This window comes from Anolis sagrei, chromosome 5 (assembly GCF_037176765.1).
Source record: "Anolis sagrei isolate rAnoSag1 chromosome 5, rAnoSag1.mat, whole genome shotgun sequence".
NCBI classification, from domain to species: domain Eukaryota; kingdom Metazoa; phylum Chordata; class Lepidosauria; order Squamata; family Dactyloidae; genus Anolis; species Anolis sagrei.
In genome coordinates, this window is record NC_090025.1 from 27,760,016 (window position 1) to 27,783,960 (window position 23,945).

At 42.4% G+C, this 23,945-nt stretch overlaps 1 protein-coding gene across 1 annotated transcript; it reads left to right on the top strand.

The window, feature by feature from the left end:
* Nucleotides 1-4,386: 4,386 nt before the first annotated feature.
* On the top strand, nucleotides 4,387-23,772 carry CISD2 (CDGSH iron sulfur domain 2). The gene is made up of 3 exons (XM_060779156.2): nucleotides 4,387-4,669; nucleotides 20,208-20,422; nucleotides 23,391-23,772. The coding sequence occupies exons 1-3, from the start codon at nucleotides 4,567-4,569 to the stop codon at nucleotides 23,478-23,480; spliced, it is 408 nt and encodes a 135-aa protein (XP_060635139.1). The 5' UTR covers nucleotides 4,387-4,566; the 3' UTR covers nucleotides 23,481-23,772.
* The last annotated feature ends 173 nt before the right edge of the window (nucleotides 23,773-23,945 follow it).

Sequence of the window (23,945 nt, forward strand, 5' to 3'; positions counted from 1 at the left end):
GCTATACCAACGCTGGCTCATCAAAACGGTCCTACCTTTGCTGCACATTGACTAATGCCTACCCATTGTGTTTAATGTGTGGGTGTCACTGGAGAGGACTATTTTGAGTGACAGCTGGCATTATAGTTGCCAAACATTCTCTTGAGTGTGGATGTTTTTGCCATGTTTGTTTGGTCTCTCTACGGCTTAACTTTTTTGACTTTGCTGCTGGGAGAGCATTATGATAATTTTATCACAGTATGATGTCAGAACAGCAGTGCTATTCGGTTCATCAGACAGGTTACTACATTTCTACATTATTAATTTTGAAAAAGACCTTTGATTCAGCACTTTGCTACAAACTTTATATCTCAACAATGAGGTTGAGAAATAAGGATATACTTCTTAAAAATATATTTTGATGAATGTTGCTCTTGATCAGTGGTTCTTAACCTTCCTAATGCCGCAACCCCTTAATACAGTTCCTCATGCTGTGGTGACCCCCAAAGTAAAGTTAAAGGTTTTCCCCTGACATCGTGTCCGACTGTGGGAGTCGGTGCTCATCTCCATTTCTTAGCTGAAGAGCCAGAATTGTCCATAGACACCTCCAAGGTCATGTGGCCAGCATGACTGCACGGAGCGCCATTATCTTCCTGCAGAAGCAGTACCTATTGATCTCACATTTGCATATTTTTGAACTGCTAGGTTGGCAGAAGCTGGGCCTAACAGCAGGAGCTCACCCCAGATAGGAAGCTAAGCTCTAAGTGGGTTTGGCAAATATAGTTTGTGCTAGCTATGATCTGTCATTTCACTCCAGAGACCACTGCATTTGGAAATGCAAAAGCATAGTAAAGTTAAAGGTTTCCCCTGGCATCAAGTCTAGTCGTGTTCGACTCTGGGGGATGGTGCTCATCTCCATTTCTAAGCTGAAGAGCCAACGTTGTCCGTGGACATCTCCAAGATAATATGGTCAGCATGACTGCATGGAGCCCCATTACCTTACCTATTGATCTACTTACATTTCCATGTTTTCGAACTGCTAGAGTGGCAGAAGCTGGGGCTAACAGTGGGAGCTCATGCTGCTCCCACTGATTCGAACCTGCGACCTTTCGGTCAGCAAGTTCAGCAGCTCACCACTTTAACCCACTGCGCCTTGGTGACCCCCAACCATAACATTATTTTTTGCTGCTACTTCATAACTATAATTTTGCTACTGTTATGAATCGGAATGTAAGTATTCAATATGCAGGATGTATTTTAATTCATTGAACCAAATTTGGCACAAATACCCGATGAACTCAAATTTGATAACTGGTGGGGTGGGGGAGGACTGATTTTGTCATTTGGGAGTTGTAGTTGTTGGGATTGATAGTTCACCTACAATCAAAGAGCATTCTGAACTCCACCAACGATGTAATTGAACCAAAATTGGCACACAGAACTCCCATGACCAACAGAAAATATTGGAAAGGTTTGGTGGGCAAACTCAAACAATGATGTATCTGGACCAAACTTGGCACAAATACTCAATATGACCAAATGTGAACACTGGTGGAGTTTGGGGAAAATAGACCTTGACATTTGGGAGTCATAGTTGCTGGGTTTTATAGTTCACTTAAAATCAAAGAGCATTCTGAATCCCACCAACAACAGAATTGGGCCAAACTTCCCACACAGAACCCCCATGACCAACAGAAAATACTGTGTTTTCTGATGATCTTTGACGATCCCTCTGGTACCTCCTCGCGTCTCCCCCCGGGGTCCCGATCCCCAGGTTGAGAAACGCTGCTCTTGATCCTGGGATATATAGCAGTGTAGAAGGGGCCTTAAAGAAGTGCAGACTACTTTTGCATTTTGAACTTAGGGCCATTCCACACAGCCATGTAACCCAGAATGTCAAAGCACATAATGTACAATATCTGCTTTGAACTGGATTATCTGAGTCCACACTGTCATATAATCCAGTTCAATTGAAGTAAACTGAGAACAAAGGGGGAAAGTGGGAGAAGAGAAACAATGACATTTTAAAAGCAATTGAAAGTCGAATGACAGAGGAGTACTTGGGATTGTCCCTGCTGAATTGGGACAGCTGGTGGGTATGCAAATAAAATGAATGGGTAGGTGCACAATAACCTTTTTTAGAGTTCTCGCTTCTGTGCGCCTTTCATTTGATTTCTATTTCTGCCACTTCTTCCACAACAAGGCCTTCGTTTTAATATAGGCCAAGTCTTCGCCACATCGATTGATGTTTATGTAGTGAGTGGAAATGCAATAAAAACCCTTCTTCTGCATGGTGTGCTCTGCGCCTCTTTACTCGCATTGAAAAAAGAGCCGAGATGAAAGCCAATCCAGCAAGACCTGGGAGCTTCAGAGATACCTTTCAAATGCTTTCAGCCATAGGCAGAATTATGAAGAGACGAGAAACAAAGGGAAGCAGAAAATACAGACATTATATTGATTTGAATAGCAGCTTCACTCCATACTGCTCTGCTCAAGCCGTTCGGATTGTCTGTCAATAATAAGCAAAACAAGTTTGTGTACTATGGGAGTTGAGATTATTGTCCTTTCTAAAACACTCTCCCCTATAGACTGAACCCTGGTGGAGCCCCTGATGGCACAGTGGGTTAAACCACTGAGATGCTGAACTTGCTGATCCAAAGGTCGCAGGTTTGAATCTGGGGAGCGGCATGAGCTCCCGCTGTTAGCTCCAGCTTCTGTCTACCAAGCAGTTCGAAAACATGCAAATGGGAGTAGATGAATAGGTACCGTTTCAGAGGGAAGGTAACGGTGCCAGCCACATGACCTTGGAGGTGTCTATGGACAACGCTGGCTCTTTGGCTTAGAAATGGAGATGAGCACCAACCCCCAGAGTCGGATACGACTGGGGAAAACCTTTACCTTTACCTATAGACTGAACATTTTAATGACAAGAGCATTACTTTTATTTTATGGTCAACTTTTAATTTTGATGACCAAGAATCAGAATCTATTCAGAAAGCAGAGACAAAGTTCAGAACTGAAAGAGAGGAAGAGGAAAATAAAACATTTGAGGAACACATAGGAAATATTATCAATTTCCTTCTTTTGTCTTCTTTCCTGCCTTTCCTTCCTTCGTTTTTCCTTTCCCCTCTTCCTTCCTCTTTCTTCCTTTCCCTTTCTATCAGTTTTCTTCCCCCTCCCCACTTTTTTCTTCTTTCTTCTCTTCCTTTCTCTCTCCCTCTTACTCCCTGCCTTTCTTCTTTGCTTCCTATCTCCCTCCCTTTCTTTTCTTTTTTCTCCCTTTCTTCCTTGCTCCATCCTATTCTTCCTTCGCCCTTCCTCCCTTTTCTTTTTCTTCCTTTCTGCTTTTCCTTCTTTCTTCCTTTTTCTTCCCCCCCCCCTTTCTTCCTTTCCCTTTCCTTCTGTCCTTTTTTTCTTCTTTCCTTCTTCTCTTCCTTTCTCCCTCTTAATTCCAGCCTTTCTTCTTGGCTTCCTAACTTCTTCCCTTTCTTTTCTTATTCACTTTTTTTCTTCCTCCCTCTATTCTATTCTGCCTTTTCCCTTCCTCCCTTTTTCTTCCTTCCTGCTTCCTTTTTCTTTCCTCCTCTTCCTTCCCCCTCCCTTTCTTTCTTTCCCTTTCTCTCTACTGCTTTTCTTCCCATTCTGTTTTCTTCTTCCTTTCTCCCTCCCTCCTACCTTTCTTCTTTGCTTCCTATCTCCTTCCCTCCCTTTTCTTGTTTACTCCCTCCCTCCATCCTATTCTTTCTTCTCCCTTCTCTTTTCCTTCCTGCCTTTCTTCTTTGCTTCCTATCTCCCTTTCTTATGTTTACTCCCTCCCTCCCTCCATTCTATTATTCCTTCTCCTTTCCTTTTTCTTCCTTCCTGCCTTTCCTTCTTTCTTTTCTTCTCCCTCTCTTTCTCCCCCCTCCTCATTCTTTCCTCCCTTTTCTTGTCTTCCTTTCCCCCTTTTCCTCCCCCTTCCTTTCTTCCTTTCCCTTTCTCTCTACCTCTTTTTCTGTCCTCCCTTTCTTTTTTCTTCCTTCATTCCTTCTTTCTCTTCCTTTCTCCCTCCCACTTACTTCCTGCCTTTCTTCTTTGCTGCCTATCTCCCTCCCTTTCTTTTCTTGTTTACTCCCTTTCTTCCTCCCCCTCCTATTCTTCCTTCTCCTTTCCTCCCTTTTCTTTTCCTTCCTTCCCTCCTTTTCTTCCTCCCCCCTGCCTTTCTTTTTTGAGACTTCCTCTCTTTTTCCTCCTTTTCTCTTCTCGCATTCTTCTCTCCTTTTCTCTCCTTCCTTCCCTCTCTCCTAACACACACAAGGGCAGGATTGGGTTGTTTACATAACCACCCCACTGCAAGAGATGGTGGAGAACCCTCCTGCCCCCCAGAAGCCCGCCCCAAACTGAAGTCCCCTCCCTTCCCTTCTCTTCCTTTCCACGGGCAGCATCACGGCTCGGGGCCCGCATGCGCAGTGGCCGGAGGAGGGTCACGCACGGAAAAGGCGGCTCTGCCTGCAGAGAGGGCAAAGTCGAGTGGAGTAGCAGAGGACCCCTCTTCCTCCTCCTCCTCCTCCTCTTCCTCCTCGCCCCTTCCTCCTTTCCTTCCTCGCCATGGTGCTGGAGAGCCTGGCCCGCATCATCAAGGTCCAGCTGCCCGCCTACCTCAAGCGCCTGCCGCTCCCGGAGAGCATCGGGGGGTTCCTCCGGTTAACAGGTTAGTTAGTGCTGGGAAGGGGCTTGAACTGGGGCCGGAGGGGTCCTTAAAGGGGCCGAAACATATGGAGAAGTTGGAGGAAGGGGAGGCACTCTTCCTTTTGGCTCCATCTCCTATCTACACTCTGGAATCAATGCAACTTGAGACTTCTTTAAACTTCCATGACTTTGGACTGTGGGAGTTGTAGTTTGGTGGGGAGAAAGAGGATAAAATGCACCTCCCAGGATGGCATGGCCTTGGGAACATCTACACTGTAGGATGAGTGCAGTTTGACACTTACTTTGACTGCCATGGCTTATTGCTATTGAATCCAGGGAGTTGTAGTTTTGCAGGGTAAAACAAGAGAAGCCCTTCACCAAACTTCCAGGGTTCCAGGGCATAGAGCACTTGATAGTTCCAAGTGAGAGCATCTACACTGTAGGATGAGTGTAGTTTGACACTTACTTTGACTGCCATGGTTTATTGCTATGGAATCCAAGGGGTTGTAGTTTTGCAGGGTCAAACAAGAGAAGCCCTCGCCAAACTCCCAGGTTCCCAGGACATAGAGCCCTTGGTAGTTCAAGTGAGAGCATCTACTCTGTAGGATGAGTGCAGTTTGACACTTACTTTGACTGCCATGGCTTATTGCAATTGAATCAAGGGAGTTGTAGTTTTGCAGGGTCAAACAAGAGAAGCCCTCGCCAAACTCCCAGGTTCCCAGGGCATAGAGCTCTTGATAGTTCAAGTGGTGTCAAACTGCATTAATTCGATAGTATAGATCAGGCACGGGCCAACTTGGGCCCTGCAGGTGTTTTGGACTTCAACTCCCACCATTCCTAACAGCCTCAGGCCCTTTCCAGGGTCTGAGGCTCCTAGGAATGGTGGGAGTTGTAGTCCAAAACACCTGCAGGGCCCAAGTTGGCCCGTGCCTGATATAGATGCACCCAAAGAGTGCTTTCCCTTCAAACTACAACTCCCAGGGCTCCATAGCATACTCTGAAAGAGGGTCTGCCCTAGCAAACCTTTTGTATCATTACCCCAATACCCCCATGCATATGGGATATATTGAGCACGGTGATCAGATCATGATATGAATTAACATAACAGTTTAAATGTACCAGTAAGGCCTTCTCGCGGACCACCATGAGAATTTCGGGGGGGGGGGCTGGAGCCCCCCAAGCCCCCCCCCCCCCGGGCTACATGCCTGAGCCATATATAAGTCAACCCACATATAAGCCGAGGCACCACAAAGAAACTGGGAAAACTTATTGACTCGATTATAAGCTGAGGGTGGGAAATGCAGGCAACACCAAAGTTTACAGGCAATAACAAATAGGGAGTTGCAGCCCTGAGCCTTGCGCATCTGCAGCTCCAAAAAGGCAAAAAGAGCAAGGGAGGCCCATACACATGGTGAAAAGAGCTAGGGAGGTCCTTGTGCAAAGTGAAAAGAGCAAGGGAGGCCTGTGCACATGATGAAAAGAGTGAGGGAGGCCTACATGCACAGTGAAAAGAGTGAGGGAGGTTCATGCGCAAGGCGAAAAGAGCGAGGGAGGTCCATGCGTGAGGCGAAAAGCGTGAGTGAGGTTTGTGCACATTGTGGAAGGAGTGAGGAAGGCCCATGTACACAGCGAAAAGAGTGAGGGAGGTCCATGTACAAGGCGAAAAGAGTGAGGCAAGTTTGTGTGCAATCTGAAAGGAGTGAGGGAGGGCCGTGCACGAGGCGAAAAGTGAGGGAGGTTCATGCCCAAGGCGAAAAGAGTGAGGCAGACCCATGTGCACGGTGAAAAGAGTGAGGGAGGTTTGTGCACGAGGTGAAAGGAGTGAGGGAGACCCGTGCACGTGGCAAAAAGTGTGAGGGAGGGCCATGCGTGTGCTGAAAAAAGTTGGAGTTTCATACAAGAGGTGAAAAGAGTGAGAGAGGCCCGTACATGTGGTGATAAAAGTAAGGGAGCTCCATGTGCGAGGCAAAAAGAGTGAGGAAAGCCTGTGCACGTGGCAAAAAGAGTGAGGAAGGTCTGTGCATGAGATGAAAAGAGCGAGGGAGGCCCGTGCGTGCTATGAAAAGAATGAGGGAGGCCTGTGTGTGTGGCAAGAAGACAGAAGCAGAAGCACCTCGGTGAGTGAGCGAGGGAGTGTGGCCCTGCGGGAGAGGGGCTGGAGCAATGCGGAGAGACGAGGGTCCTGGTGGGAAGATGCGGGGCTTAAAGAGGAGATTCTTACAGCCCCACACCTCCCCGCTAGGACCCTCACTTGAGTATAAGCCGGGGGGGGGGGGGGGACTTTTTCAGCCTTAAAAAAGGGTTGAAAAACTCGGCATATACTCGAGAATATACGGTACTTCTAGTCCAAAGACACCAGATCTAAACATGGAGAGATGATGGTTTCAGGCAACACGAAAGAGCAGCACGTTGTAAGTTGTTTAATTTGTTGTTGTATTATATCTGTATTATCGGAGATGCACTTAAATATTCTGTACAGTGTTCCCTCAGTTATCGCGAGTGTTACGTTCCAGGACCACCCGTGAAAAGTGAAAATCCACAAAGTAGGGATGCTATATATGTATATCGAGTTATGAGGGTGAGGCAGAGGCAAGGAGAGATTTAAAGGCACTACTATCTCTGCTTTGTTTGGCAATCTCTCTTGATTGGCTGCCTCTCTCCTGAGAGGAAGGGTGAAACCCCTTTCCACACTCCATCGTTGCCAGGAGGTGGGATGAGAATGCCGCTCTGGGCAATGGCAACCATTCATAAACTGGGAGGCAAGAACCCACAAAACAGAGTCTGCAAAAAGCGAACCGTGAAGTAGCAAGGAAACACTGTATAGCAGAAATGAGGCCTCAGTACCCTAAAGGAGGGGCCTTCAAACGTTTAAAGCCAGTTTGGGGGAAAAACACAAACAAATTACTATGCACATTGCACATAGCCTATTTGTAGTGCAATAATAATAATAATAATGAACGAACAGCACAAAGTTTAAAGTGAAGAACAATTTTCACCAACATAAACTTACCAGTATTTCAATGGGAAGCATGTGCCTGCTTTTGGCTGATGGGATAGTCAAGCTAATTAGTATTGTTGTTGTTGTGTGCCTTCAATACCTTGAATGGAAGACCACCAATGGATACCAGTGCTGTAAACTCTGCTTCAGAAGAAAGAACTTTTTGAGGATTCCTTGCCTGAGCAAACCCCATAAATGCGGTGACCATAAATCCACAGGAGCCTTGAACACACATTCACGCAAACATGTAAGGTTGTTGCCTAAATGAACTCGGTTCTTGTTGTTACATTTGGGAAGTCTAATGAAAGAAAGGAGGGAGTGGGGGAAGTAAGCATACAGACCTATGAGAATTTCAAGGTTGTTTTTTTTTCAGGCAAGAGGTTTAGAGAAGGAAATCATGCAAAGGGAAGAAGCTTGACCTGAAAGTCATGTCATGTAAAAGTAATATATGTTTCGCTGTAAAAGTAGTGCTGGCAAGTGCTGTGTCTGTTGAAAGCTTTCTGTGGCTTTGGACAAGAGAGTGTCATTCCACTGTCATTTTTGCTGCACATGGAGTTGGGGCCCCTTCTACACTGCCATATAAAATCCAAATTAACTGATTTGAACTGGATTATATAGCCGTGTAGGCTCATATAATCCAGTTCAAAGAAGACAATGTGGATTATATGATTTGATCATCTGTATTATATGGCAGTGTAGAAGGGACCTGGCATTGAGAGTGAGCCACTTTTGTTGTCGAAGGCTTTCATGGCCAGAATCACTGAGTTGTTGTAGGTTTTCGGGCTCTGTGGCCATGTTCTAGAAGCATTCTCTCCTGATGTTTTGCCTGCATCTATGGCAGGCATCCTCAGAGGTTGTGACCTCACCACCTCTGAGGATGCTTGCCATAGATGCAGATCCTGGCAAAACGCCAGGAGAGAATACTTCTAGCACGTGGCCATTCAGCCCAAAAAACCTACAACAACCCAGTAGGCCACTTGCTCAAAGTCACACATGATGTTTCCATGGTTGAATGAGGAATTTAAACGTGGTCTCTCCTTTACTCAGGAATAAGACTTAATTAACCCAATAGGGTTTGTCAAGTTATGAATTTTTCAGAGGGTCTTCTAAGGCCCCTTCCTTGTTGCCATATAATCCAGATTATCAAAGCAGATAATCCACTTTATCTACTTTGAACTGGATTGTATGATCTACACTGCTATATAATCCAGTTCAAAGCAGATAATGTGGATTTTATATGGCAGTGTAGAAAAGGCCTTAGGCAAGGAGTATTCAGAGCACTTGGTATTCATTAATGATTTCCCTTTCACATACGAATCAAGGCTGCTCCTGCTTCTCTTCCAAGATCAAATGGTATCTGGTGCCTTTAGGATAGTTAGGCCAACAATGGACTTAACTTTGAGTTGATCAGAGGTGTTTTTCATGTGATTTGCATGCAGTTTTTTTTCAGGGTGTACAGCTGTGAGTGGACATGAGGGCTAACATTTATAGGCCATAACCCAGCATCCACATTGCCGAATTAATGCAATTTGGCACCACTTAAGCTGGCATGGCTCATTGCTATGGAACCATGGGAGTTGTATTTTTACAAGGTCTCACCAAACTACAACTCCCATGATTCCACAGCATTGAGTGACAGCAGTTAAGTGGTGCCAAACTACACTAATTCTACAACAGTGGTTCTCAACCTGTGGGTCCCCATGTGTTTTGACCGACAACTCCCAGAAATCCCAGCCAGTTTACCAGCTGTTAGAATATCTGGGAGTTGAAGGCCAAAACATCTGGGGACCCACAGGTTGAAAACCACTGTATCTACAGTGTAGAAACACTCCTAAGTGGCTACCAGCAGGTAAGTTGGTAGATGTAAGCAGTCCTGGCATTAGCAATTCAGTACACCAGCAGCCACCAATTACATTGCAGCTCACCACTATACTATTTTGAAAAGGTTGCTATTGTTTTCATCATGTCCTTTTCCCAGTTTGGGACTCAAGGCATTTTGCAACAGTTGAGCTAGACTTTTATTGAAAACACACAATGCATCAAAGTTAAAAAGTAATTACACTATCTACAATCAGAAGGGATTAAAGAAATAAACCATTTAAAAACAGCAAATAAAAATCCAGCATGTTTACAAAACTTGTTTGCCCCTAAAAGAAAAGAAAAAAATGTTTTCACAAACTTGGCTAAGGTAGCAAGCCATGCAACAATTGCATTGGCTTGTTTTGTTATTTTTATTTAAAAATAAATATCCCTCATTATCAAAACAAATATGGCATGTTTCCAGGTAAGTATGTTTGGCATCAGAGCAGACAAAAGAAAACAAACTCCATTGTGTTTCTTTACGCATAATGGCACTATGATTTGAGTGAGCTTAAAATGTGAAACCGTGCACATGTTTAGATTATTTTCTTTAAAAACATTACTAGGCTTGGTGATTTTTTTCTAACTCTTTAAACATACCAAGAATATAGACACAATGATAAATATGGTGATGAAATAATAAAATTGAGAAAACTTGGCTAGTCCTGGAAGCCTGCATGAATAATAAAATAATAAAATACACTTTATTTATATTCCTTTCTATCTCCCCGAGGGGACTTAGGGCAGATTACAGAACACATATACGGCAAACATTCAATGCCGTTATAACATTAACAAGGACAGACAATACATTATCAGAGGTAAAGGCTTTCCCATCTTTTTCCATTTCTGGCATCTGGAGGCTGTGCTTGACTTTGGCCACAGGAGGTGCTGTCGCTCCATCTTCCATGCCGAGGGGCTTTGTCATCCATAGACGTCCTCCCGATCGAATCGCTGGCATGCCCTTATAGGCGCCTTTTATTACCTCCTCGCTTCAAGCGGTACTTATTTATCTACTTACATTTCTGTTTTTGATCTGCTAGTTGAGCAAAAGCTGTGGCTGATGGCGGGAAATCCCCCAACCCAGGCTTGAACTGCAAACCTTTCGATTGGCAAGATTTTCTCAATTTAGCAGTTTAAATTGCTGTGAAATGCCCAGCTATGTGCAATGAGTTACCTTTTAAACAATCTGCAAGGCCTCCTTGCACTGTTTAACATACACAATTACCCTTTTGAGAACCAGAAAGGGACATATGATCCCTTTGGGACTTTTTGTTTTTTTAATCATTTATTCCTAGGAGGCATACAAATGGCTTCCAGATCAGCCACAATTGCCAAACCAAGCCTAAGGTTGGCCTCCTCAGCTCCAAGCAGCTGGGCAACTTGTTGCCATCTAGAAGTTGTTAGAATGCAACTTGTATCAGCTCAACCTAGCTTGTACAGCCAGCCCAGCAATATCAGGTGCTGCAGTTTTCTATCCTTGTCTATAACTACCTAGCTGTTCCCCTGGTTGTACATTTTCTCCTCTAATCCAGCTTCAAGGTTACTGTTTTCTCGTTGTTCAAAGATGCGTTGTCTTTGCTTCTTTCCATATCAGACTTTCTCTTCTGCTCCTTATGTTTTGTTTTCCTATTGATTCATCTGCTTTCTGTCCAAACCAACAGCTCTTCTTGCATATTTGCTTTTAGGTTGCACATGTAAATGTTGTGTAACATTAATACAGTTTGACACCACTTTAACTGTTGGAAATAGCAACCTTCTTCAAGCCTCCACTAGTAATTTGTTATGTATAGAATTCAGATTGCTTACTTTATTTTTTTTTGTCATGTCAGGAGCGACTTGAGAAACTGCAAGTTGCTTCTGGTGTGAGAGAATTGGCCGTCTGCAAGGACGTTGCCCAGGGGATGCCCGGATGATTTGATGTTTTTATCATCCTTGTGGGAGGCTTCTCTCATGTCCCCGCATGAGGAGCTGGAGCTGGTAGAGGGAGCTCATCTGCCTCTCCCCGGATTCGAACCTGTGACCTGTCGGTTTTCAGTCCTACCGGCACAGGGGTTTAACCCACTGCGCTACCGGGGGCTCCACTTACTGTATTGTATATGTGTGTATCGGTGTTAAAGTGGTGTCAAACTGCCTTCGTTCTACAATGTTGATGCAGCCTATGGGCTCTTCCACACAGCCCTATATCCCAGAATATCAAGGCAGAAAATCCCACAATATCTCCTTTGAACTGGGTTATCTGAGTCCATGCTCAGATAATGTGGAGTTTTCTGCCTTGATATTCTGGGATAGAGGGCTGTCTGGAAGGGCCCATAGGCTGCATCAACATTGTAGAATGAAGGCAGTTTGACACCACTTTAACACCGATGGCTCAATGCTATGGAATCCTGGGAGTTGTAGTTTGATGAGGTACCAGCACTCTTTGACACATAAGGCTAAAGGCCTTGAAAAACAACAATCCCACAATTCCATAGCATTGAGCCATTGGTGTTAAAGGAGTGTGCACTAAATCTGCAGTGTAGCTGTACCCTGTAGATGCATAATGAACCAAACGGTTCCAGCCCAGTTTACTTGTCCAAATGTATCTCTCCCTATGAACCATCTAGGAATTTAAGATCGTCTGGGGAGACCCTGTTCTTGATCCTGCCTTCTTTGGGACAGGGCCTTCTCAGTGGTGGCCCCTCAGCTGCGGAACTCCCTCCCTAGGGATAGATCAGCCCCCTCCCTCCTGACCTTCCAAAAAACAAAACAAAACCTGGCTCTTTGAATAAGATTTTGGAAATGCCATGCAATAGACAAATACGGAATTATGTATGTTTGAAACATGGAACACCTTAGACGATGCTACTGGAAAGTGAAATTAACAGGAAGATATTGGTTATTATATGTTTTTAATTGTTTTTGTATTGTATTAATTTTATACTGATTTTATAATGCTGTTTTAAATGTTTTAATTGTATATTGTGGATTGTTATGGAATCAAATTGCTACCAATTTGTAAGCCGCCTTGAGTGGCCTTCGGGCTTGAGAAAGGTGGGATAGTAATATCGTAAATAAATAAATAAATATTAAAGTTGTAGAGAAATGCATTGGGATTTTTAAGTGTCCCAGCAACTAGGGGTCATAGCTCTTTGGGAGACTGTGAACCTTATATCTGAATTCTCTCCAATCAACAGATCTGGGAAAGACTGTATCTACATTTGGGTAGCTGCTACTGTCGAAAATATGGGATTGCATTATCCTGTTCTGGGTTATGAACTCAGTAAAGCCCTATACCTTGTAGCGAAGCCACGGGGTTCATAAACTTTCAACACATTTTAAACAATTAGTCATTCCATGAAAGATGTCACAATTTGTGCTATTTCTTTCTTGGGAGATGATACTACAATCTTGTCTTCTGATGTTTTGTGTTTTCTCTTCTGTGCAGTGAGCGTCACAATTTAGACACAGTAAAAAAAAGGTGTCTTTGTGATTAATTTTTTTCTCCTGCCAGGATTTATTTACAAAGGTCATGCAGTTAGACCTGTTCTTCTAAACAAGCATAACATTTCTGTTATCTTGATTCCCACCCCCTGCTTTAAATTTCCCCTCCGGCTATGAACAATTTGCAGGTTGAACTGTCTTAATAGATCTAAAGGTTCTAGAAAAGTAAACAGGCTTCAGCTTACATGTTAGAACTGCTAAATAGGTTTTATGTGGCCAAGGGAGTTAAAAACAAGTTGGTTGGGACAGGTACAACCTGAAGGCCAGAGGAAGAAAAAGTCATCCAGTTAAAAAAAAAAAAACAGGAATGCTGTCGTTCCTGACTGTCGCCAGCGGGCAACTTCTGGAATCTTATTTCTCAGTTTGCAAAGAATGAGAAGGATCCGGTTAGGAAATTTAGTAAGTGGGGGAAGGAATATTTTCTGATCCGTCGAAGGCTTTCATGGCCAGAATCATTGGGTTGTAGGTTTTTTTGGGCTATATGACCATGTTCTAGGGGCATTCTCTCTTGACATTTCGCCTGCATCTATGGCAAGCATCCTCAGAGGTACTGAGGATGCTTTCCATAGATGCAGGTGAAACGTCAAGAGAGAATATCTCTAGAACATGGCCGTATAGCCTGAAAAAACCTACAACAACCCATTTTCTGATCCATTTTTTAAATTTGTGTGTCACTTTTGCCCTGTTGATACTCCTTATTTGATTATTTGACTGATTGGTATTGGTAGCTGAACATCCATGGTTAGTACAGAAACACATCAGTAAGTGAGAGTCCAAAAGTGGCAGGTTAAAACCCGGAACCTCAATCAATGGCTGATACCAGATGAGAGACTTCCTCCTGGGTACACAGAAGACTGGGCGATCTGGAAGGCACTGAACAGCTTGAGCTCTGGCACCACGAGATGCAGAGCTAACCTTAAGAAATGGGGTTACAAAGTGGGGTCCACGACATGAGAGTGGGGAGAAGAGCTAACCATAGACCACCTACTACAATGCAGCATGAGCCCTGCCACATGCACAATGGAGGAACTTCTCATAGTGACACCAGAAGCACTCCAAGTGGTCAGTTTCTGGTCAAAGGACATTTAGCATAATGACAAGTTTTTAACTGTGCTTTTAAATATATTATAAGTGTACCCTCAATTCGCTTCTGACACGATAAATACATATCATCAGTTATCTGCAGGAGCTCCATACTAACAAAAATTAGGATGCCAAGCCTGTTGAATGCCCAGTTGAAACCCAACCCCAGAAAGTGAATGTGCAGCGTAAGCAGGGGTTTTAATCTATATACTAGAAATCTTGGTCAAGCAATCAACCCAAAAGACTTGTCAACTTGTCCACTCGTCAGTGTGAGTTCTGTATAGTAATCTATCTCAAAAAAAGGAACTATCCCTTTCTCTGAGTAGAGTGGCAAATGACAAGAGCATAGCCTGTCCTAGGAGAACCTCAACTTTCTCTGTTGTGGTGCCAATTGTAGCCAATTGTTGGTAGTTAGGAATTGTTGGTCTACTTAGGCGACATTGGTCTTTCCCTCTCTCCAGGGAATTTCCCTCAGCTTATCCATAAATCATATCAAAATCTATAATTCAAAACCTGCCTTGACTTATGCCATACGACAATCATGGTGAACAAACCTTTTAGAGGCTGAGTGCCCAAACTGCAACCCAAAACCCACTTATTTACTGCAAAGTGCCAACACAGCAATTTAACCCAGGTTGAATCCATGCAGCTATTTTGAGGGGTTTTTTTATGAATGTCTTCCAGAAAGTCCGAATATAACACAGCTCTTGGAAGCCAATCACACAATGTTAATTTGAGTGTATTCCCTAATAATTATCCATAGAATAACCCACATAAAGTCATATAGTGTTATTAGCTAAAGTAAATGTTTCCCTTGACATTAAGTCTAGTCGTGTCTGACTCAGGGGTGGTGGTGCTGATCTCAATTTCTAAGCCGAAGAGCCAGCATTGTCCGTAGACACCTCCAAGGTCATGTAGCTAGCATGGCTGCATAGAGCACCATTACCTTTCTGCAGAAGTGGTACCTATTGATCTACTCACATTTGTATGTTTTCGAACTGCTAGGTTGGCAAGAGCTAGGTTAACAGTGGGAGCCCACCCTGTTCACCGAATTTGAACCTCCAGCCTGTTGATCAGCAAGTTCAGCAACTCATTGGTTTAACCTGCTGCACCACTGGGGGGTATCAGCAAAGTTGACCAAAAAGCTGCGTATTTGTAATTCAGCTTTTAAGGATCATATTTTTTTCATATAGAAAAAAATGTATAAAAGACATGAGATGGAAGAATAGTCATGAAGTCTATATTTTTCAGTGCTAAACATGCTTACTCATTTTGAGCTCACTTCTTGCTATATCTAATGCTTAAGGTTGTGCTAAGTTTCATAAAGAAAAATAATATAAAATAAAGCATCTTACACCCAGTTTTTACACTGGCACACTTTACAAGAGAAATAATTTTTGCTTGTGATCTGCTTTTTCTTTCTTTCCTGCTATGCTTATACAGTTTTAACAAAAAGAAGTATTGAAATCCGTAAGAAAATGTGATTTCCATCAAAAGTGAGCCCTTGTGGATATAAAGTGAAGAAATAAGAAAGAAAATAAATACAGCTAAACGAGCACTGTGTTGAACTCCCAAGTCAGGTCTTTCTTCTTTCAGTTCCTGTTCGTGTTCCCAACAGCGCTGCTGAAATGTACACTAGAATCTCATGATGACTGTGCTTTTTTATATAATAGTATAATTGATTAAACTGCTAAGAACAGCTGTATAGTTTTTATCAGTTCTCTGCAGAGTGTCTGCGACTGAGTCAGAGGAATATCTTCAGCCCCTTCTGAAAATGGTTTTAGAAATAAAGATGCATTGCAAAGAAAGCACAGAAACAAAAATAGCCTTCTTATTTGTACTTGCCTGAGGCTGTCCCTACATTATGCAATTAATGCAGTTTGATCTCTGCCATGCCTCAGTACTATGGAAACATGGGAGTTGTGGTTTTGCAAGGTCCTTAGCCTTTTTTAATGCATTAATTCTATGGTGTAGAACCAGCTGGAATAGTACCACACTGAGAAGCATTCATGCTGGATATTAACTTTGTAAATATATTGTAAAGGTATGATTCACGTGATTCTATATTATACTGGATCTCACTTGCTGGTTCACTTGGAAGTAGACCTTACACAGTTGTATAACACACTTCCATTTATGTACAGAATTTCAATCCTAGCCAGTGTAGTCATATAGGTTGGTGGTTCTGTAATGGAGTTCTGTCTCAAAACCTAGAGTTGCAGATTTGTAACTCTTCTGGAAATGTCCCTTCTTTTGCCAGCAAGTACATCTAGTGAAAGAGGTCACTTCAGCTGTGGATCATGTTGCCAGCTCTTTACCACCAGCAAGTGAAGCTGTAAGATCCATGTTACAAGTCCTCATTGTGGGAGGCGGGTAGAAACGTGATCCTCCTTGTGCCTGGATTGACAATTGAATACAGACTTGCTTTGCTGCTTGTTAGTAAAGTGGGCTTTGGAGTGGTGGGGCAGGAGAATAATAATAATAATAATAATAATAATAATAATACGTTATTTATATTTCACCCCATCTCCCCAAGGGGGACTCAGGGTAGATTCCAACATACAACAGCAAACATTCAGTGCCTCCATAAACAGACAAATATCAACATAATAATCCCAGAGGAACCCCACATATCAAACCAACATAAAAGCCTAACATCAATAAATTAAGCCCAGTGTAATCAAACAAAAAATATATAATGACATAAAATCTGAATGCAAAAACATTCACCTTGATTGGGTTGTTGTAGGTTTTTTTGGGCTATATGGCCATGTTCTAGAGGCATTCTCTCCTGACGTTTTGCCTGCATCTATGGCAAGCATTCTCAGAGGTAGTGAGGTACCTTGTTTTATAGAACACAACTATCATTCACCAAGTTGTGCAGGTTGGTTGTGTAGCCAGTGATGGTAACTGGGCTAGCATAAACTAGATAGATATTCTCCATATGCTAATGAGTAGAAGTAAGTCTTCAGTTGTTTTTTGAAGGAGAGGAGGGAGGGGGCAGCTTTATTTCTTTAGGGAGGACATTCCAGAGGTGGGGGGAGCCCATGGAGAAGGCCCTCTCTCTTGTTCCCACCAGCTGTATTTGGGATGGGAGTGGGACTGAGAGCAGGGCCTCTTCCACAGACCACAGTGCTCATCTCTTGTAAGAAGAGATGTGATCGGTCAAGTAGCCTGGACCCAAGTCATGACCAGCACTTTGTATTTAGCTCGGAAGCCAACTGGCAGCCAGTGGAGCTGCCGTAACATAGGAGTGGATCTCTCCCTGTACAGCGCTCCAGTTAGTAATCTGGTTGCCAATCTCTTAACAGGTTGAAGCTTCCAGACTATCTTCAAAGGCAGCCCCACATAGAGAGAGATGCAGTAGTCTATGTGAATGTGACTAAAGAGAGGACTACTATGGCCAGATCTGGTGTCTCAAGGTATGGGTGCAGTTGGTGCGCAAGCTGTAATTGTGTAAAGATGCTCCTGGCCACCGCTGACACCAGGGTCAGCGCTGCATCCAGGACCATCCCCAGACTGCTGACCTGGGTCTTCAGGGGGAGTGTGACCCCATCCAGCACAGGCTGTAATTCCACACCCTGATGCACCTTCTGGCTGACTAGGAGAACCTCTATCTTCTGGATTTAATTTCAACCTTAGTTGAAATTAGTAGTTACTTAGTTAGACATAAATAATAAAATAAATAATGTAGAATTTTGGCAATAAATTCAAGTGAATCTTTTCTTTGATGCAGGTGTAATATAAGCACAATGTGTACAAATAGGTAATCTATGTGGGAGTGGGGAATGTAATCTTTTGGCCTAAATAGTTGTACTAGTTTTGCATTTTACAGTCTACCCTCTATTCACATGAGTTCTGTTTTCCTGTATTCTTGTATTTATGGCTTGAAAGTATTTTGAAAAATCCAAAAGACCAAACTTGATTTTGCCATTCATATAAGGACACCGATACTGTGACATTGTATATAATGGGACTTAAGCAGCCACAGATTTTGATACCCATGGAGGGTCCTGGAACTAAAACTCAGTAGATACTAAGGGCCCATTGTGCTTCCCGAACAACTAATTTGCATTCTCGGTTCACTGGAATTTCTTGGTTTCTCATGCAAATATAAACTTATCTCTCTAGCAGGGGAGTGGATGTGTGCCCTTTGCTGCTTGCAGGCCCTGCCAACATCAGAACCAAAACCTGTAGAGAGTGTACACACTCTAGCAATTGATATAATAATTGTTATCACCTATAAAGATAGCTGTTCACCTAGTTCTCTGGTCTGTGGTGCCTCTTCGAAAATGAAAACCCAACCCAAACACATTCTTTAACTTCTAAGAGTCTTAGCTCAGAAACAGAAAATATGCTTTGCAAGTAGATCTTTCACACTATCAAGTAGAAATGGGAATGACCTGTCTGAAACCATAGAGAACTGCTTTCAGTCATTATCAATCATTCATAGCTAAATGGACCACAGGTCTAACTTCCTGCAAATGTCTGTCATCAAATAGCCATGACTGAATAATAACAATGAATAACATTTGGAATTGTTTCCAAGCAGTGAAGACCCAATATTTGAGCAGCCTCTCTTGCACAAACACTTGCTGTTTAATGTATTCTCGAAGACTTGCTGTTTACCTGCATTCCATTATTTCCCGGACTTTGGAGGGAATAATAAATTTGTGCAAGTTCCACTAAATGATAAATGGTGGACGAATACTGTGGATGTGAATGTGGGAAGTAATTTTAATCATGTGTAATTGGTCCCAGGGCCTAAGTTGCAGTAATTACCTTTTGCTGATTTATTTAAAAATGCCTTGTTGCTTTGTATTCATTAACACTTGGGTGTAAAAATTGTGTGTGAAATCCAACAGGGAGCCACAGTATTTAAATTGACCAACCTAATGTTACAACTGCTTTGAGGTGGCCAAATGAAAACGAAAAGCCTCAATTAAAAGTGGTGCAATTTTGTATGACCTAGCATCAGTGGTTCAATAAATTTGGATTGCCATGTAAGGGCTTGCATTACAATAATAATAATAATAATAATACCTGAAAAGGTAGTGGAAAATGAACACACAAAAATACTGTGGGACTTTCGAATCCAGACTGACAAAGAATTTGGAACACAATACACCAAAGATCACGATTGTGGAAAAGATAAAAGTTTGGATTATTGATGTCACCATACCAGGTGATAGTCGCATTGAGGAAAAACAACAGGAAAAACTCAGCTGTTATCAAGACCTCAAAACTGCAAAGGCTCTGGCATAAACCAGTACAGGTGGTCCCAGTGGACATCGGCACACTGGGTGCCGTGCCAAAAGATCTCAACCAGCATTTGGAAACAATAAACATTGAGAAAATCATGATCTGTCAACTGCAAAAGGCCACCTTACTTGGAACTGCATGTATCATTTGAAAAAACATCACACAGTCCTAGACGCTTGTGAAGTGTTCGACTTGTGATTTTGTGATACGAAATCCAGCATATATATCTCATTTGCTGTGACATACTATGCTCTTGTGTCAGTAAAATAATAATAATAATAATAATAATAATAATAATAATAATAATAAATGCATGTTCTTAGAGAACAGGTACCTAATAAGAAAGAGTCCTGCTGATGTCAGATGATGATGATGATGATGATGATGATGATGATGATGAGTAGTTATATATACTCCACCACTATCTCCTATAGGAGACCCCCGGTGGTGCAGTGGTTAAACCCCTGTTCCAGCAGGACTGAAGACCGACAAGTCGCAGGGTCGAATCCGGAGAGAGTGTGGATGAGCTCCCTCTATCAGCTCCAGCTTCCCATTGCGGGGACATGAGAGAAGTCTCATGTAAAACATCAAAACATCCAGGTGTCCCCTAAGCAATGTCCTTGCAGACGGCCAATTCTCTCACACCAGAAGCGACTTGCAGTTTCTCAAGTTGCTCCTGACATGACAAAAAAACAAACAAAAAACTATCTCCCATAGGGACTCGGGGCAGTTTACAAAATAGCACACATTGGTGCCATACAAAACATAAAATGCAATATATCAGCATATAAAATCGACAACATATTTACAAGATGTTAAAGACTATCCACATTGATGAATGCCTTTCTCTCATATGCGTCTGGCATGTGTTCAGTTTCAGAATGGCTGCGACTGTTGCCTTTCCTGGGTGTCCTCGCTCTGCTTGGATACCTTGCTATTCGTCCATTCCTTCCCAAGAAGAAGCAGCAGAAGGATAGTTTGATCAACCTCAAGATCCAGAAGGAGAATCCCAAAGTAGTGAATGAAATCAACATTGAGGATTTATGTCACACTAAAGCAGTATACTGCAGATGCTGGCGCTCAAAAACGGTACGTCTTTTATTGCTTTGCTGTATGCTATCAAGTTGCTGTTTTTATTACTGGGATACTTTCTTTTGTAATATAAGGCAGTTTCTTTTTTAACAAATGCTGTAGCTGTGGAATGGAATTTCCCACACGTTGTCATTCTTTCCATTTAGATCAGTGGTTCTCAATCTGTGGGTCCCCAGGTGTTTTGGCCTTCTGAGAGTTGAAGGCCAAAACATTTGGGGACCCACAGGTTGAGAACCACTGATTTAGATATTAGTTCTTAAGATACTTTTTTTTTGTCAGAGCTTTTCCTATAACTGCTGTTAAACATTTGCATGTCCAAATATGTTCCATAACTATGTTTTGTTTGGTTTTGGAGCTTTCTCTGCAGTGATTTCATGAGACATTTTCAAGCACCTTATAGTACAGAAAATTGTATTCAGTGCATCTTGTAGAACATATCCGTTTTTCATGTAATTATTTATTATCTCCTGTCATTGGATTAGGAAATTAGTTTCTCCAGAAATTATTGGACTGTAAATCCAAACTGATCTAAGCAACACGGCTAGTGGGAGAGGTGATGGTAGTAATAACCTTTCAGTGCCTAGAAGCCTACCTTTCTCCAATCCCTGTATTTTGGCTGGTTCTAAATGTGTTCTGTAATAACCTTGTTTAGGACCCAAACCATGATCTGAAGCATTCATTTTATTTACCATCTGACATGCTTTTGGTGGTGTAGTAGGGGTGCAGTGGGTTAAACTGCTGAGCTGCTGAACTTGCTGACTGAAAGTTGGCAGTTCCTATCCGGGGAGCAGAGTTAACTCCTGCTGTTAGGCCCAGCTTCCACCAACCTAGCAGTTCAAAAACATGCAAGTGTGAGTAGATCAATAGACACCATTTCTGCAGAAAGGTAATGGCACTCCATGCAGTCATGCTGGCCCCATGACCTTGGAGGTGTCTACGGACAATGCTGGCTCTTCAGCTTAGAAATGGAGATGAGCACCACTCCCCAGAGTCAGATACAACTAAACTTAATGCCACGGGGAAACCTTTACCTTTACTATTCTTTTGCATTTCCAGATGCAGTGGTCTCTGGAGTAAAATGTCAGATCATAGCTAGCACAAACTATATTTGCCAAATCCTCTTAGAGCTTAGCTTCCTATCTGACTTAGCAGTCACAAGCCATGGTTTATTTATTTGCACCTCAAGTCAAATTCTAGTAAGATGTCCTTGACTGTGATTTTTAATGTAATGCTTGGATAGAGCACGTGTGTCCCAATTATTCAAGGAGTTTATTGTGAATGATACACGTGTGTGATGCATGATTATTTCATTGCAATGGAAATGGAATGAAGAGCAGAAGAGCTACATGTAAAAGGGGAGAGAAAAATCTCTAGGGAAGATTGAAAATGGATACCACAGCTTATAGTGGAAAAAATAGCAGGCGCTGGTTCTTGCAACACAGAGAAGGGAAGAGAGCATTTCACTGGAAATTGAGCTGCAACTGTAGTGTAGAAAAAACAATGTATTACTCACTCCTGTTTTTAAATATGCTGTATGTCTTTTCAGTCTTTTAAGGTAGTGTCCTGACATCCCCCAGCCTAGATCCCTCTTGTTTCTCCTAGCTAAGTTGACAGCTGTCTATTAGACTTGTGTATTTTGGGTGAATCTCGATCCGTTTTTGCGCACCTCCTGAAAATGGGCGCATTTCTGAAAGGGAGGTTTTTTTTCACTGGCGAAAGACTGGCTATTTTTGGTCCATTGGTGGCAATGGACGGGATTCCCAGGCTCCTCTTCCACTCATTTTTAGGGCTAGCAGGGTGAAAATCACAACACTTGGAGGGCATATCTACCACTGTTAGCCTACCAAGTTTCAAAACATTTGGGTTATCCTGTGATTTTTAGGACTTTTTTCTTTCTAGAAATAAACTCCCCTTTCAAAAATCTAGAGGAGAGGCAGAAACACTTTTTTCTCCCAGCACCAGCAGCATGCTTTCCAAACCATTTTAAGGAGGCCCAGGAAAGGAAGAGCGATGACCTAGAGTTCAGTGGAGCTATCCTCCCTGGATTACCTTAAAAATCCCCTCTGTTTTCTTTACTGTCTGGAATCTCCTTTCTGCTTGGTTTTTCCTTCTTTAAAGTTGTTTCTACTTTTTACTCTAGAGGAGAGGTAGGCTTCTTTTTTTGTTTGCTGGGATTACTATTATTAATAATAATTATTATCTTTTAGAAGTATATTCTGAAGGAGAGGAAGGGAAGGAGAAAAAGAAGCGAAAAGGGTGACTCTCTGAGTCTTCCAATGTGCATGTGCACCCCACCCAATGTCCCTCAGGTCCCCAATTTCCAGTCAGTCCCACTAAATAAAAAGGATCAGAAAAATAAAGGAAAATAAAAAAGATTCAGCTGCGATGCCTAATAGGGGAGGAGGAGCCGTGATCGGCTGCCACGTAGTCCCTTTTCAGATAGGAAGCCCTGACAGTTCAGCCCTTGGTGTTACGGGCACCGGAACAGAGCGGAGAAGCCGGATTGACTGAAAGGAACAGATAAAAATGGATCTGGGCTCAAGCCTACTGTTTATTTGGTGTAGAGCTTTTCAAAAATTTCCTGTTTGTGATACACCTTTATAAGGATGAACCAACTCCTTATAAGTTACAAGCACATACATAAATTGTAATAACAAAATATATGGAGACAAAACATATCTCATGAAAATTTTTCATTTATATGTTTTAAAATCTATAATGTTTTGCTTATTTTAGATAGGCTCGGGGGTTTGTTGTTATGTTCATGTGGCACACATAGGCACACTGCAGTTGGTACACTAATGTGTTGTGACACACAGTATGGAAAGCTCTGATTTAGTGCATTCACTTGTAACTATTAAAGACATGCAATCATCTAGTTAAAGTCTGTCTCTTAACCATAACCACTGTCTTAACACTGGGTCCCAAACATTGTTCTCATTTATTTGTTCCTCTCTATTTTCAGTTCCCTGTTTGTGATGGCTCTCACAATAAGCACAATGAATCAACAGGTGACAACGTGGGTCCATTAATACTAAAGAAGAAAGAAGTCTAGCAAACTTTCAACTGAACCATGACTATTAGGAAGTCAACTTGCACCCATTTGTGGCAGCATTTTCAGTCTAATAATTTCTGTAGACTTGAGTTTTGATACCTTTTTGAAGTTACCTTACATTTATAGACTGTGGTAGACATGCCGTGATACTTTGTATGGTCTGCAAAACTATGTATAACATAGCAAGTGAGGGAGGAACCAGTACACATCCATGTAAATCAATGTGTTCTATTTTCATAATGAAGTTCCCAAAGTTGAAAACTTACCTGTAATAAAAAAAAGTTACTTTAAACAGTGGTCCTGGAAATGTATGCCAGAAAGAAGCTTTTTCTGCGCTTCCAAGATCTTGGACAAAGTTTGGGTGAAAAGATTGTATGTCAGACATTCTTACCTAGCCTCTCATCCCAAATCAGAAATCCAATGTGGGGAGGGGGGTATTTGGGGATGTGGTAGAAAGACAGAGAG